Genomic DNA, 17,823 nt, shown 5'->3' with positions numbered 1-17,823 from the left:
TAACTTTACATGTACCCGAGTTGCATTTGCAATCTTTGCAACACTGCCACTGAACTTCAATTTCCTCTCTACTAACACTCCAAGATTAGTTTCTTCTAGCATAATGTCACCAATATAATACGACATTGGATATGTAATCACGCTAAAGTGAATGATATTACATTAACTGACATCCGTTTTCCCATGCCGACAATTCCGACCTATTCAAATCATTTTGCAAGTACTGAAAAGCAGCAGCATTCCTGATTTCCCAACCTATCTTTGCATCATCAGCAAATAGCTGTATGTTGCTTGTGAAATCCTTCTCAACATCATTAATGTACAGAATGAAGAACAGTGGACCAAGCACTGATCCTTGTGGCCATTATCTTATCCACACTAATATTCTATATTCCAAACCCATATTCTCCAATTTATGGAACAATTTACCATGCTTTATTCTGTCGAAAGCCTTTGCAAAATCCAAAAGTATCGTGTATCGTGGTGTATCCATTCCCCTTGTCTGGTTCATTGGCAACTTTGTTACAGAATTTGAGCAAATTGCTAAAACATGACCTTCACTTAGTAAACCCATGCACCCCATTGCAAATAAGAGATTCACTGTCAGCCCACTTCAGAATGCAAGCTCTAACCGATTTTTTCCAAATCTTCACCACCAATTCTGAGATACTAATTGGTCGATAGTTGGGTGCATCGGTCTTTGCACAATCCTTGTGCAATGGAATTACCATACATTCTTTCCATTCATCTGGAATTTTCCCTGTTCTGAGACTCATGTTAAACAGCATGGTCAAAGGGATAGCCAGTTCAGCTGAACACTCTTTTAGCACCTGTGCTGATATCCTATTAGTCTGTATTGTTGAATTCTTATTCAATTTGTGCAACAGCTCTAATAGCTCGTCCTCATACACCTAAGTTTCCTCATCTAGTGAAGAGATAGAACTTAGTGCGATGTTTCAGATGCAGAACGGGTTGAAAAGGCGAATGATACCCTTACGCCATTTGCATTTAGAAGGGTTATTCTTTCATATTCATTCTTTCTTTTAGTTGCAGCATATCGATAGAATTCTTGTGGGTTGTCTTTAGCAGGCAGAGCCAGTTTCTTTTCGACTCAGACTTTGCTTTCCATACAACATTTGTGATTATTGTATCCTGCTGCTTATAATTTTCATAACATCATCCTTATACACACGGTATTCCTTCCACGTCATCCTCTTCTTACGAATCTCATTCTTAATAAGATTACATATACTTTTGACTCCTACCCAATTTATTTTTCGAACTCTGGGGACACATTCTGATGTCGCATTATTTAAGTAGAGTTTGAATGTTTACCATGCACTGTCGTTATTCTTTCTATCCAGCAACCGATCCAATTCCACTGATCTCAGTTTACTCCTAAGTTGGTAACCATCTCTTGCTTTGTAGTTTAGCACGTAACCTTTTCTGAATGGAACATTCATAAACTTAGTCACTTCCAAAATGAGTACCGCAACATCACTGTCACCAACCGGAGGCAGAATAGTTACATCTTTAACTGAAACGCTCTGACGCTATAATTAAATCTAACACTCTTTGACCTCGAGTTCCTTCTGTGACATGCTGCTTGAGGAAGTTGTCCCACAACAGCTCAATAAATTCATTTTCTTTGATCTCATGAGATTCTATTGCAACCGAATCAATATTTGGACAGTTAAAGTCTCCCATTATGACTACTCTTTTCGCAGTCATCTTTTCTATTTGGTAATGCATTTCTTCGTCACTAGCAACCGATCCACCAGGTCTGTAATAACCCAGCGGTATATAATCGACCTTATTAGATTCCACTTCACACCAAATGGCTTAAACCTCACTGGCATATGAAATACTGGGTAGTAGTACTACAATTATAGGTCTCATCTCTAACTGGATTCATGTCATCCGACATCATTAGCAGCACGTCCCCTCCTTTCTATCCTTCCTAAAAACACTGTACCCTCTACAGTCTATACCAGTTAGTATCTCGGATTCCCTTTCAAGTCCCTTTCTTTTAGAGACTTGAAGTGGCTTCTAAAAGTTGCACTTTTTGTTTCTGTGGCAGTAGTTGGAAGAGGACCAATCGTTCGATGCTGTTGGCACACTCTCCCACGATGAGTCTTTGGACTCCCTGGATGTGTCAAATAATAATAATAATAATAATAATAATAATAATAATAATGTCTGAAGCAGGATTTCATTATCTAGCCCGAAGATCACCTTACACAACCTATACACTACATATTCCGCTTACGACGAATACTAACATAATACACTATCTACGAAATCTATCGTACACTAATTGCATGTTAACCGTGTGGCGTGTGTTATCTGAATTGATTTGCCTTTATAATATTGAGATACTAAAGCTTTCCACCTTTGTGGACCGGATGCACTCACATATCGCCATTCCGTTCATGATGCTTCTCTTTTGGTTCATTTCAGGTTTTCCAAAAGGTTTCAGTAATGGCGGCCTCCTTTGGTTGTCGTGCTTTCTCGTTAAAAGTATCTAAACTAAACCGGTAAGTATTAGTTCTATAAAAATAAGACAAAATGTCTAGGTATTAGTTTTCATGCGTTCCAGTTTGATAATGACAAGTTCAGCTTTACGCTTATTTTTATCCAAGTATTTTAAAGAAGTGCCAGCAAGCTGCTGATGCCATTACTGTTACAAATACCTCTTCAGAAGATTCAATGAGGAGTTGAGCTGTTTAAGTCAAAATGATCTCTCTCTCTCTCTTTCTCTCCCTCAAACTTTTTCAATCATAGAGATATCAATTTGTTGTTGTAAAATGATCGTTTATACTTAAGTAGTCAAATTACTACGTGAATAGCGAAAGTGTTTCCATCGAGTGTGATAACATTCGGATGATGTGCATTGGCGAATTAACATGATGAAAGCAGGCAAGTAATTATTATTATTATTATGGCAACTCCAAGGAGTCCTTAGACTCATCGAGGGAGGACTCATGTCAAGAACAACTATTGAACATTCACACAGTATCTATCATACCTCGCCTTGAACTCATTCACAGTCATGGCATCCACAACAGACTCTGGCAGCTTATTCCACTCATTCACCACTCTCCAAGTAAAAAAAAACCTAGCTCTAACACCCTTGCTAACCACACTCTTGCCCAGTTTCCATGGATAGCCCCTAGTCCTCCCGCCACCAGTCCTGTTCTCAAAATATGTTGGAGCACTTTAACTGTGCATGTGCATAGTTTGAGGAGGAAAGATCAGATGACGGAAAGGAAATGGAATTTATTCTACTAAAAGTTAATCCCTTGAAAATTAGATATAACGGAGGGGATGTGGGAGCGCTGGATCTGCATTTCCTTTGAATATAAGAATGATTACGCATCTTGACCGGGAATTTTCATTTTAAAAGAAGTATATGCAGAAGTCCAGGCAGGTAATTATGACATTAATTATTGTGATTATGACATTATAAATTTACCTCGCTGAAGTGAAGCCTATTGTTTCTTTATCTCAGTAATTATGACATGCTTAGGAGGCAAGTTGAAACAGTATCATGCATAAGAATCTGCAAGGGAAAGCAGTACGTGGGACAGACATAGTTGTCTGAAAGAAGTAGTATTGGACTGTACACTATCTAACAAAAATTGTCCAGATACTTCTAGTATTTGAAATTATGGAACATTCAGGTTTGTTAATAACATAAAAACTGGTGTACAGATAGCAGAAAGCAGTATTTTATCATAGCAGTTGAATACAGGTGGTATGGCAACACGTGAACTCACATGGGCTGTCACGTTTGTGGCATGTCCATATGTGCCATTGCCACTCAACTGGAGCATCCAAAATCAACAGTTGGTGATGTGATCAACAAATTGAGGCATTCTGACATCACTATTGTCTATAGCCACCCAAGGTGGCAGCCGAGAATGACTGACAGGGACAGGAGGGTGCTAAAACGGTTGGCACGCACAAAAACTAGTTACAATTGGCACAGATCTGTGATGAGTTTCAGAGTGCCAGTAACACCATGGTGAGCACTAATACCGTACAAAAAGAACTCCATTTACTGGGTTTCCACGGAAGAGCAGCAGAACACAAGCGAACATAACAACAAACAAGGCAGCTTGTCTGGCCTGATGCAAAGAGCATGTGAACTGGACAATTGACCAGCAGAAAATGGTATTCTGGAGCAATGAATCATGGTTCGCTTGTTTCCATTCAGGTGGCAGGGTGTGGAGGTAGTCTGGTGAATGGTTGTTACTACAGCGTGTTGTACCCACATTATTGTGATACTAAAGCTTTACCACCACTATTTGGTGGTGGTAAAGTAATGGTGTGAGGTACATTCAGCTGGTTGAGAGTGGGACCAGTGGTTATTATTATTATTATTCCTGACACCTCCAAGGAGTCGGAAGACTCATCGCAGGAGGTGGTCATGAACAATAACAGTGGTTATTGTTCATGGTTTCATGAAGGCAGCTCAGTACCTTGATATTCTGGATAATCAGGTGCTGTCTATACTGTGGAGTTTTTATGGAACAGACTTGTGTTATTATCAAGACAATAAATGCCCCATGCCACAAAGCTGCAGCTGTTATGGAATGGTATGAAGAGATGGGTGTTAAACAACTGTTCTCAACCCCATTGAACATGTGTGGGATGATTTGGAGCAGCGATTGAGGTGCAGAGCAGCACGTCTTCAATCTGTTGCTGAACTCAGTGCTGCTTTGATGGAGGAATGGAGAAAAATTCCACCTGATGTCTGTCGCACATTGGTTGAAAGATATCCACTGAGTATGTCCACACTAATATCGGGAGGACATACCCGATATTAGGGTTTACCTGCTGGTATCAGTTGTAAATTGCTAAAGTGTCCTGACAGTTATTAGGAGATAGTGTATATCTTAGGTTAGGAGGATAAATTAGGAGTTAGATGAATGAGTAGTATCATGTTGGTATTAAGTTGGGCTACTTAAAAAAAAAAAAAAGAAAAAAAAAAAGAAATGCTTTCGAGAGTATATGAGAATGATGAACATCAAGCTTATGAGGAGTACAAGGCACAGGCAGGAGAAAATTAACTGCACAAGCCAAAGAAAATCCTATGGAGTTCTTTTGCTGTGGCAAGTAAAAGGAAGAATAATTATGGAGGATAACCTTAATGAGTGTCAGTGGTAGAAAGGTAACAGAAGTAAATGAAATAGTTGAGTTACTGAGTCACCGATTTGCAGCGTTTTGTCTAAATGAATATCACTGCATGTCTAAATGTTACTGCAATATTTCTTAATGAAATATCGCAGTGTCAGTGACTGGTGTGGGAATAGAGATAGAAGAATTGGTAGTATTTGGGATATTGCAGAATCTGCTGGCAAATACAACCATGATTTAGCTGGGATATTGAACCATATGATTGATTATGATTAAAAATATTTATATATAAAATGAAAGGATATGCAAAGGAATTAACATTGCTTCTGACTGGACTATTTAACTTAGCTCTGATTTACCGATAGACTTCAGAATTTTAGTTGAACATAGACTACTATGTTTTTCGGATGATAAGACTCACCCCAAATTTATGAGACGATTTTTAGAAAAAAATATTTTATTATATAAAGATATTTACAAATTCTTACTTAATTTTTATTTATTGTTACAATAATTTGTATTAGCAATATTCAGTTCATCTTCACTCTCGGTACTATCACTCGTCTCGTTAATGTCACCGTTCGTATTACTTTCATCTGAACTATCGTTGTCACTCCCTTCAAAAACTGCTTCATCTTCGGCACCATCCATCGCATTACTTATCCTGTATTTCTTAAATGACTTTATAATCGTCTCTTCTTTCACAGCTTCCCATGAATTTTTCACCCAGGTACATACTTCTGAAATTGTTGGCTGTTTCATACGTCCTGTTGCTGTAACATCGTGATTTGGCTTTGCCATCCATTTGTTCCACTCTTCCTGCATAAAATTTTTGAATGGTTTATTAATAGATTCATCCAAGGGTTGTAATTGACTTGTAATGCCTCTAGGAATGACAGCTAATTCTGTATTCATTTCTTTTAGAAGCTTCTTGGTTGATTCTGTTTTATACGCTCTGAATTGATCCCACACTAACATCGCAAGCTTTTTAAACAACACACCTGGACGTTTTGCCCATATCTTTTGTATCCATAATTTCATTCCTGTGTCATCCATCCAGCCTTTATCTTGAACGTGGATAATAATGCCACGAGAAATTTCATCTCTCGGTAATGTTTTTCTCTTGAAGATTAACATGGTAGTAGTTTTGTTCCATCCATGCAACAAGTTAAAACTACAGTGTAGTGAGTTTTTTTGTGACCAGTTGTTTTGATCACTATTGATTTGGTGCCTTTTGAATCTACTGTCCGATTTGAAGGAACATCAAAAGTTAGAGGCACTTCATCCATGTTCGCAATTTGACTAAGCTCAAAGTTAAATTTCCTTCTCGCTGATATGACAAATCTATGGAATTCTATAATTTTAGCTTCATGGTCAGCCGGCATTTTTGGGACTAGAGTGGTTTTTGTACACATGCATAACCCATGTCTTTTCATAAATCTAAAGCACCAAGACAGTGATCCGGTAAAATCTAAAATTCCATTAGGAGTTGCCCATTGTTTCGCTTCAAAAATGATCCTTTTTTGTAGAAACAGATATTCCCATTTTTCGATGATTTGTTACCCAATTTTTCTCTTGTACTTCTAATTCTGGCCAGCTTTCTAGCAAACGGAATGTTTTCTTGTGTTTACATAGCAGTTTTAATTGTTCCTCCTGTTTTCTCCACTCACAAACCATTTTTTCTGTTGGTGGTGGACCAAAATGTCTTTCTGCTGCTCTGTTTCCATATTGTTTTGCATAATTTATCATATTTAATTTATAACTCATGTTATATGAAAGTCTTATTTGTTTTACACCCATTTTTTCTAACTTTCAGATAAAAATTTTAACAACTTATATGTTTACATATAAGTTGTTAAAATGCTCATATGTTTACACACTAATGACTGCTAACGCTCTAAATCGGTGATTCACCTACATGTCGCGAGATAACTTAGGTACCTACCTTCAGTGGCATACTAATTTTATTAACATATTGCGCCAGTAATTGAACTTCGCTAACAGCTTCGGTACAGTATAAAGATTCGTATTTTAATGTTACCTTCAGACCATGAGACGCACCCAATTTTCTGTCGATTTTTCTATGTAAAAAGGTGCGTCTTATGGTCCGAAAAATACGGTAAGTCTTATGTTTAACTAGAATTTTATCTTCATTTCACTCCAAGGGAGTTGAATAAAAACAAAAATAACTCTGCTGTATAAAGGAAATTCCAAGATAGGTAGGTAATATCATGGACCAGTTAGTATCTCAGGAATGATGGTAAAGGTATTGGAGAAGTTAGTGACAGAATTCAGGGATGGGAAGAGCACATGTCACTCTATGAGGATGACATGACATTGTGAAGGGTGGTCATGTCTTATTAATTTACTCACTTTTTTTTTTTTATTAAATAATAGTGACAGTTGAGTTGGATAAAGGGAATGGCTACGTGATTATATTGCTAGATTTTGCAAAGGCATTTGACACGATACAATATGGAACTCTGTTGCACAAATTGCAGCAAATGGAGATAAATATGAAGCTGGTGATATGGATATAAGGGGTTGCTAATGAACAGATATTAAAAGTAGTATATGGCATATTCAGTCTATCTTATTCAACTGGTTTCTACCCTACAATAAGCAAACAAGCCTACACCCAGCCCATTCCAAAGAGAGATGATAAAAGTCAACAAATGAACTACTGTCTAATTGCTTTCACTTCTGTTCTCTCTAAAATTATGAAGAAGGTCATCAACAACTCTTGAACCACTAGAGGTCTACCATCTAATCAGTTACCAGCACTATGGATTCTGCCACTTGTAGTCTTACAGCTGATCTGCTATCTTTCACCACTGAGAAACTTTTTTTTTTTTTTTTTTTTCCTGGACTGAAGACATGGAAAAATTTGGAGAAACTCGTGGTTGCCCTTGACATTTCAAAAGCATTTCATCAGGTTTGACACAGTGGCCATCTTAGCAAACTGGCATCCTGTGGCCTACCTTCCATACCCTACAACTAGATTGCGAACTTTCTCACTTGTCGCTCACTACATATCATAGTGGATGGTTTCCTCTCCTCAGATTTCCCCACCAGTACAGGCATACTACAGAGTTCCATTCTTTCATCCACTTTCTTCCTCTTGTATGACCTGCTCTTACAGATTTTCAGTTGTATTCATAGTTTGGCTGATGACAGTACACTTCATTCCTCCTTTTCATTTGAGAAACCTTGTAGTCCTCGAGTATTAAAATCCTCAAGATCCACCATGACCAGTGGCCTGAACTCCGATATCCTAAACATATCCCAATGGGACAAGGACAACCTTGTAGACTTTACATTTTGTGTTTGGTCTTGTTGATCACATTTCAAGTTTCACATTTTGTCACTAGAGCAGGATTTCTGGATTATGTAATATCAAATAATATAATAAAATAATTCCACTGCATAAAGGTGGCTCCCAGCAGAAGTAGCAAATTATAGGCCAATCAGTATGTTAGGAGTAGTGGTTAAGGTTTTGGAGAAGTTGATGAACATTAGAATTCTGGACAGAAATATGATACTTTATAAGGGGCAACATGGTTTCGTGAGGGGTAGGTCTTGCCTTAGTAACTGACTTTATAATAAAGTAACAGTTTTTTCTGTACACTACAGGAAGAGAGAGATCAAGGGGGTCATCTCTGGAAATTGTGTAAGAGTATGATTAACAAGGGTGTTAGGACTAGATTTTTTGTTTAAGGGTGGTGAATGTGTAGAATGCATTGCCAGAGATGGTTGTGAGTGCTTTGTCTGTGAATGAGTTTAAGGAGAAATATGATACTTATTGTGTGAATAATGGCTAATCTGTCAATATAGGGTCTCTTGTGACGAGTCTTCTGACTCCATGGAGACACCCATTATAATAATGATAATGAATAAAAATACAAAAATTTCTTAACCCAGTTGCATTATTATATACTGAGTGGACACTTAATTAGGAGCACCTTCCCATTTAGGAAAATAGGTGTTCCTAATAAAGTGGCCACTTAGTGTATGCCAAAGTTATAAGATTGCATGTATACCTTAAAAATTATTTATTATTATTACCCAAGATCCCATGGATCTTGGGTAATAATAATTCATCTGGGAGGTCCTTTTATTATACACACAGCTCATCATATCATACTTTAAATACACTCAAATTCTCTATAGAATTTGAGTGTATTTAAAGCACACTCTCGGGCATGGCATTTCAATCATTTGCAACTCTGCATGAAAAAAAAAACCACTTCTCACTCCCCTACTTACACCCTCTTTATACAGTTTCCAGGGATGACCTCTGGTTCTCCCCTGATCTCCCACTATTTTCTATAGAACCTCTCCAGCACTGATCCTATAATAACCCCTTACTAACTTGCAAGTCTCTATCATACCCCCCCCCCCCTTCCTCCTGTCCACCAGACTCTGCAAATTGCATCTTCTCAATCTTTCCTCATACTCGACATTCCAGAGGTTAGAAACTACCTTAGTCAGTCACCTATGGACCCTTTCCAACATCTCTCCGTCCTTCTAAAAACCACGTGACCAAATCTGGGCACAATTGTCCATGTGTGGCCTAATCAAAGCCTTATACAATGGAACAAGAATCTCCCTACTTCTACAAGTCAGTGTCCTCTGCATCATTCCCAGAAGCTTTTGTGTTGTCTTTACAGTTTTGGCTATGTGTCTTCTAAATTTCAGATCCTTATCCGCTATCACCACCAGATCTCTTATTTCTTTCACCTCCAACAATATATCCTCACCAAGCATAAATTCTGCATCCCATCTTTGTTTTCCAAATTTTATAACCTTAGATTTTGCAACATTGAACTCCAGTTCCCATGCCCAATCACTCAATTTATTCAACTCTTCTTGTAAGGCCACAACATCTTCTCTACTCTTTGTGGTTCGTTCCAAATTTGCATCATCTGCAAACAACTGAACATCTCCATCCAAATCTTCACGAATATCATTAATATACAAGTTAAACAGTAATGGCCCTAAAATAGACCCTTGAGGTACACCACTAGTGACTTTCCTTTTCCTGGATATCGCTTCCCCATACACAACTTGTTGATACCTATCACATAGCCAGTGGTATTTAGAGCTTTTGCCACCTGGGGCAGTCCCTGAGTTTGACACCTCTCTCTCAATACACCAAAAATACTACAAAAAGTCAAAACGACGTATAGGGAAATAAATGAAAACACTGTTTATTTTTGAAGTAAAACTTTAATTTTAACATTCTGAAATGTTAGTTTTCTTGCTTTTCTGTTAGCAAAATCGTCGGTGATATTGGCAAAGTCTATTTCATAGTATTGTAGGTAATTCTTAATCAATTTTATTTACAAAAACTCCTCTCACAACTAGCAACACTTACAGCAATTGTGAGGAACATTTGCAGTAGTATTACAATATTTGGAAATGAGTTCTCAAGACTGTATTTTAGAATTAACTGCAAAAGTTCAAAAAGGTTCAAGGTGCCGCCCAGGGCAGACCTCCCCCCATCTACAACTCTGTTCCAATCCAATGCACTAATCTAATATCCAACCCCATCTGCTCTAGTTTGACTATCAACGTATCATGTGGTAATCTATCAAAATCCTTTGAGAAATCTAAGTATATTACTGTGTATCCTTCTTTTCTGTCCAAGGAAGCAGTCACCTTATTGTAATAAGCAGTGCTTTTTTTTCTGGAAAAAAAAAGTGCCAATACTCACCATGAAGATGTTATTACAGCAACTTCCACACTTTTAACATATCCTCTGATATACCCTTGTCGTCTCTAGATTGCTTCTTGCTTTTGGTATCAACTGCAGAATTACGATCTCAGAGCAGCCATAAGTCCACATATTTGCTAGGGTTGAACTGAGTGAGAGGAGATCCTACTCTCCTGATGAACATCAGTGCAGAAGTTGTCCGTACAAGCAGAGATGACCTAGATGAAGTTACTATAAGATTCATCTGAGAGAAACCCCTTTCACATTCACTGGAAGATATCGCAATTGTGCCCAAAGTGTGCTTTAGAGGAAGTAGTATGTCCGGAACTTTATTTTCTCGAAGATATTCACGGAAACCATGAATCATCTTTCGTTTAAGCGAAATTTGCTTTCTAACTTTTTAATTTAAGCTTCACCAAATGTCAGATGCTTCTCAGGATTTCCTGGCCAATACTTGGAATCTAAAATCTTAGCACATTCAGGCAAATCAGCACCATCCCCTTCAAACAGATGCTTTCCAACAGTTTCTTTCAGACTTTTATAGAAAGCAGTTGAACTTATTGCAGGACTGTGTCTTTCATTTTTGTGGAGCTCAATCTCTTTGAACTTCATGTTCTTACTTTGAAGAGAAATACTGTATTATGGACCAGGATTTAAAATTTTTTCTTCAAAAAGTTGAACTGTATTCTTTATTTTCCTGTCTGCTTTGTATGGGTCAATATTTCTCTCTTGTAAATCTAGACTTAGTTCACTAAGTTCTTCGAGAGCATCACACTTAAGGCCTAAATCAAGAACAAACTCGCATGACATTTTTTTTCTTAAAAGACCCCTCATAAAGAAAGCAATCTGTTTTGTTTCTTCTTCTGCTGTCTTCTTTTGCCTCCAGAAAGTGATGGATGAGGACTTCAAAGTCTTGCTACACTGCAGAAACAGTGCGAAAGCTAGATGCAATCCAGTGAATGCTTAAAATTCGGCCAATTTTAAGAAGTTCTAGAGTTGCTGCACATTTCTGTAGTTCTCTAGCATTCTTAGGTGAAGCATGATAAGTCACACATAAAGTTTGTCCATGAAACTCTTAAAGCGATTCACTCCTGCCACATTGTCACTGTGTTGCTAACAGACAATTTAAGTATCGATAGCTAGCACAATGCCGCAAAATAACAGTAACCATTATGCACACCAAACAACACGGCTGCACCATCACAAGTTACAGACAATAAATACTCCTTTAAGTAATCTTCAGATAATCCTAAACACTCAAGATGACTAATTAAAGAGTTTAGAATTCCTCTAGCAGGTGCATCTGATAATTTGATCAAATCTAGGAAATCTGAGAATTAGATCAAATCTCACAGTAGCCAAAAGTTCAGGAAGAGCTACACGAACAAAAACAGTCAATGTTGTTGTGTTACTCACAGTTGTCAGTTCATCAGTAAGTAATGATATTTTGTTATTGGAGTTCACTATATTGTCTATTAATATTTTTCTCATTTCATTTGCGATATGGCACACAATGTTAATGCAAGCATTTGAATGAAGAATATATCCCATGTCTCAAGTTCCTGTAAATTTATTTTGTCTTCAAAGTTGTTAAATGATTGATTTCTCCTCTCAACTTTGTAAGCGGTTCGAAACACTTTTCCTGTTACGTCTTTATTGTGAAACAAAGTATTTAGGAAAACTTTCTCTAATGTTTCGTTTTTTGCTTCAGATTTTATTTTTTGGCATGCTTTGTGCACTGCACTCTCCTTATGATTTTAAATCTTTTTTTATTAATGACATTAACTGTTGTTTGCGAGATTCTCCAAAATGACCGATTTTACCATTTGCCCACTCCACTGAAATTTTCGTTCTCGTGTGTTTATCAAAGGCAAGACTTCCGACATCACACACACTTCACAGCCTAACATTTTATTCTTGACATATAGCCACTCATTTCTCTCGCAGAAGTCATTTTTCTGCAAAATTGTCCAACATTCGGGCCAATCATTATCAGAATCTGCTTCCTTTTGACCACATGGATCTTCGGTCTTGGTTTTGTGATCCTCTTCACCAAGTGTATTTTCGGTGCTAGTTTTCTGTTTTACAGGATCACAAGTAGATTCAACAATTTCTGCTTCTTCAGCCTTCCTTTTTTTACTCATTGGTATAAAGTAATAATTATTTTACTCATTTTGAACAATGATTGCACTGATTTAACTTAGATTAATTCAAAACTCATGTGAACACCTGATTGTTGCAGAGTGAATACAGAACTGATAAGCTCATATTGGAAGCAATCGGAAGTGAACACAACTTCTTGTTTCTGATTGCGTACCAACCTGTGAAACAGGAAAGCAGGGTACCAACTAATAAGTAATCAAAACTGAAAATTCAATTCGTGACATTTTGCTGTCAATAAATCATAAATTTTTAAAAACTTAAGAAAAAAGGTACTGTTGCGTCCTGCCAGAAAAAAGCACTGGTAATAAGTAAGTAGATTACTAAAACATGACCTCTCTTTAGCAAATCCATGCTGTCCATTAAAGATAATACCATTGTTGTCAACCTAATTCTGGATCCTAGTTCTCACAAGCTTCTCCAACAAGCTTAACCAGAACACCTGACACACAGATAGGCTTATAGTTCGATGCTTGAGTTCTATCACCTGTTTTATGAAGTGGCACAATCTTACCCTCCTTCCACTCCTTACGAACTTGACCCAGTGCAAGACTCGTATTAAAAAAAAACATCTCAAGGCCAGCATCAACTCCCTGGCACATTCCTTCAGAATACGTGGTGATATATTATCAAGTCCTGCAGCGTTATTAACTTCTAGTTTGCTCAACTCCCCATACACCTCTTGCTCACTTACAGTCAGTCTCTCCTCCCCATCATCAACTGCTCTCAATCTCTCCATGAAGTCACATTTACAAGATTGAAAGACCTTTATGAACTTCTCATTAAGTATCTCCATCACACCTTCCATACCAGCTGTCTTTATACCATTTTCCCCAAACAGTGTCATCCTTCCATAATCATTCTTTCTTTTGCTGGCTACACATCGAAAGAACTCCTTAGGATTCTTTTTTGGCTTCATTAGCTAACTGCTGTTCATACTTCACTTTAGCTACCCTCACCAACCAAGTCACCCGCTTTGCCTGGTCTTTGTAATCCTCATGGAATTGGTTATTTGCACTTCTCTTATGCTGCCTCCATAATTCCATTTTTCTCTGTATCACATACTTAACCTCTTTATTCATCCATTTCACACCTACCTTATTTAACCTTCTCACCCTTGGAATACATTTAGACATTGCATCTACTAGATAGTTTTTGAAAATCTCCCAAGCTGCATTGATCTTTTTTCCAGCTAACTCCTCATTCCATGCTACACCTGCAAGCTGTCTCCTGAACTCTTCATAATCACTCCCCTTGTAGTTCCACATATACCCTTTTCTCACAGGGGTCCTCACACTGCTGGCAACCACTCTCACCAATTGGTAGGTGATTTGACACCTCATTTATAATTACATCCTCTGATGAGATGACCAAATCCAAGACCCTCAATCCTTGCGTGCCCTCTGTAACGTACTGTCTGAGGTAGTTATCCCTCAAAAACTCATGAAACTCATTTTCTTTATTTCTAGTTGCTATCTCATCATTCCAGTCTATATTGCCATAATTAAAATCGCCCATAATGATCACTCTTTTCTTATTTGTTTGGCTAATTTAATCATGCATATCTTTATCACTACCATCCACATTACCTGGTCTATAACAACATCCAACCAAGTATTTCTTTCCATTCACCTCTATCTCACACCATATTGCCTCAAAACCACTGGCACTATTTCCCTCTTGCATCTCTACTTTGTATGGTCATAACTCTTTCATTATTGTACAATTGTTTCCTTTTTGGAAATTATGGACTTTACAACCGTGTTATAAATAACTATTTTTAATTTCCCGGCATTTCGACCTTCATATCAAGGTCATCATCTGGAGTATATACAAGGACAAGCTGAGTTACATTTCACACATTAAACTAAAGAAACAATGATTTGATCACCGGTTATTCTACTGACATGACCTCTAGTGAAAGAAAAAAAAAATACAGATAAAATTAAAAATTAATTAAATATTTAGAAACTACATGAAAGCTAAATTCTATTTAAGATAACATGGGAGAAACATTCTTTCATATTGATAGTTTTCTTACAGTAACAATGATGTACTATTTTTAACATGACAAGTTGTTAAAAATAAGACATTTTTTGTCTGGATTATCTACAGCCCTGTTTATAGTTAGCTCTTAGGAAGAAAGGTTCCGTGGGTAGAATATGTACCTTCCATATGCTTGGGATTTTTAGACCATCATTATTGTTCAGATTGCGGTGGTTGATAAGAAGCTCACAGGCTTGCTTAAATTTGCATTCATACCATGTTTTGGTGTAATGTAAACAACTGGTGCTTTTCCACCAAATTCTGTGTAAAGTGTTCAGGGCATGGTCAGAAAGGCCTGCTTCACAATAGTTATTATGATGTGTTGTTTATGTTCCTTTTGTCTGATAGGAATTGTGCATCCTTTTTCCCCCTATGTATGGTAGATTACAGGTGCAATAAATACAGTATACTCCAGGGTGGGCAAGCAGAGGGAGTGGGTCTTTGGATGAGTTGAGTAAGCTTTTTAATTTTGCAGGAGGTTTAAAGGTGGCTTTGAGGTTGTATTTCTGTAGTATTCTGTTTATTTTATCTGATGTCCCTTTAATGTAAAGAATGGTTATAGTTTTATTGTAGTCTGGTTTATCTTTGTTTTTTATTGAGGTCTTGTAGAGAATTTTATTAATGGTGTTTTGGCTGTAACCATTTTTTAGAAAAGTATTGCTGATAACTTTAAATTCGTCTTTCAGTGCTTGTTCATTGGAGCAGATCTTCAGAGCCTTGTTTTTTAGAGTATTAATGACACCTAGTTTATGTGTATATATTGGCCAGTGTGTGTCGATTTCCGGTAAACAGTGAAGGAAAGACTGCCAGAAGGAAGACATGTGAGAAGCGTATCTAGAAATGGAAGTGTGTTCTGTTTTTCAATCTCAATTATTAACTGTATGCGTTTGTGTTGTTTGTTTAGGTGGCTAAGGAAAAGTGTCTTGTGTCTGGCAGCCATGCGGCCAGATCGCGAAAACATCAAGTTTCTAAGCCAGACTTTGGGTTTTAAAGGAGAGGAATCTAGAGCATGTTGCTCAAAATGTTCCATATAAAAGTTAGCAATTGGGGGGAGAGGGGGGGGATAATGGCGAGCCCATGGCTGTGCCTTCTTTTTGTAGGTAGAAAGCATTTTGCCATAAAAAATAACCAGAATATAATACATGTGCAAAGAGCGGCATGATATCTGGAGGGAATTTGTTCTGTAAAAGAAAGATTGTGTCATTGATTGGGACATTCGTAAAGAGGGCAGAGACATCAAAACTGACTAATAAATCATCTTTTTCTAATGTAATGTCTTTGATTATGTTTATGAAGTGTTTTTTTAGTGGAAATATGTGTTTCCACTAAAGGGGGAATGAATTGTAATTTCATTGGTAGGAATGACCTATGAATGAAACTACAATGCAACACTAAAAGAAAGGGTACAAATGTTTCCTTTTGCATACCATAAGACATGTAAGTGGAGAACAAACAGTGATGGATTTGAACCAAAGAAACAGTAGTGCACATGTTACATTAGAATCCTTCTATACATGCAATTACATGTTTGTTCAGATTAAAACTATTGGGATGTGTGTGTGTGGTGTAGGAGGGGGGGGGGGGCTGGTCCAACAATAGTTTGTCATGTTCCTTTGTCAAATCTTGAAAACTCGCTGTGCATGCATCTCCCTAGTTTAAAGTGGCTGTTACCATGTTATAAAATAAGTAGATAATTGAAGCAAGACCCTCATCCTCTTAATCGAGAAGAGGAAAAATTCCTCTTCTCACCAATTCTGTTTTATTTTGTCTTTAACTTTGCCAGACTGGTTGGCCAAAAAAAAGAAAAAGAAGTTGTTCAGGAGTTTGAACATTCAAAAAATAGTTATGGGACCTGCTGCTAAGGATAACATGTATGCTTGATGAAGAAAATCTGGTCGAGTGGAATGAATATTGACAAAGAAACACCTGTTATTCATCACTCTGTTGACTCCAAAATCATATTGTTCTTATTCCTGATAAAAACAGTGATAGTTATGAAGATTATAGTGATAAAAATGAAATGGCTATAGATGAAAATTACTACTTACAAGATAATTTATTAATGGTTGAATTAATCAAACAGCTAGAACAATACACTTTTGTGATGGAATAAGAACTAATGAGTTTCAATTGATATATGCAAAATTACAGAGAAAAAAAGCATATTAAACAATTTCACTTAGATCCCCCCCCCCCGCAGTATCTGAGATCCATGATTAATCAGTTAGCTAAGAAATAGATAGTAATCCAAGCAGCCCTCAAATTCCAAACCTTTGTTATTAACTCTACAATCCCAATAAAATTGTACGTTTTACCACTTTGGGAGTGTTACTGGACTATACTGATAAACCTGTCATTTTTACCTTTGCTATTGTATATAGCATAGATGACAAACCTATGGCTTGCATGCATGCCAGAGGTGGCACTTCAACGATTTATAGGTGATATCCTTTTATACGCATGTAAATTATTCAACCTTTTTTTTTTAATTATTACAATGCATAGAAAGAAACTAACCAATAAACACAAAGCCTACTGTAGGAACAAGGCCCAGCAGCTGAAAACTACAGCTGATATAAAGAACCTCTAGCCAATGACCGAGGGAATAATAACATGACTCAGCTGATAGAAAAGAACTGTGTTTAGTCGCCAAAACTTTTCATTATTTAAAAGCTTATTAATTAACTCAATATTATTATGCTTAATATTTTTAGCATATAGTCACCAGCTACAACTTTGTCAAAACAAGTGTCTTCTAA

General features: G+C 37.1%; 1 protein-coding gene across 1 annotated transcript in view; it reads left to right on the top strand.

Moving 5' to 3' along the window:
• Window positions 1–2,400: 2,400 nt before the first annotated feature.
• LOC150107137 (small ribosomal subunit protein mS39-like) overlaps window positions 2,401–17,823 on the top strand; it is an 82,716-nt gene continuing 67,293 nt past the window's right edge. The window contains exon 1 of the mRNA XM_090391633.1: window positions 2,401–2,537. Coding sequence (XP_090247759.1) covers window positions 2,482–2,537 — 56 coding nt within the window. The 5' untranslated portion in view covers window positions 2,401–2,481. The remainder of the gene's footprint in view (window positions 2,538–17,823) is intronic.

This window comes from Typopeltis vanoorti, chromosome 4, assembly GCF_054136105.1.
Source record: "Typopeltis vanoorti isolate ZY-2024b chromosome 4, IOZ_Tvanoo_1.0, whole genome shotgun sequence".
NCBI lineage: Eukaryota > Metazoa > Arthropoda > Arachnida > Uropygi > Thelyphonidae > Typopeltis > Typopeltis vanoorti.
Note: the sequence above shows the minus strand (reverse complement) of the source record. Positions and strands in the feature narration are given on the sequence as shown.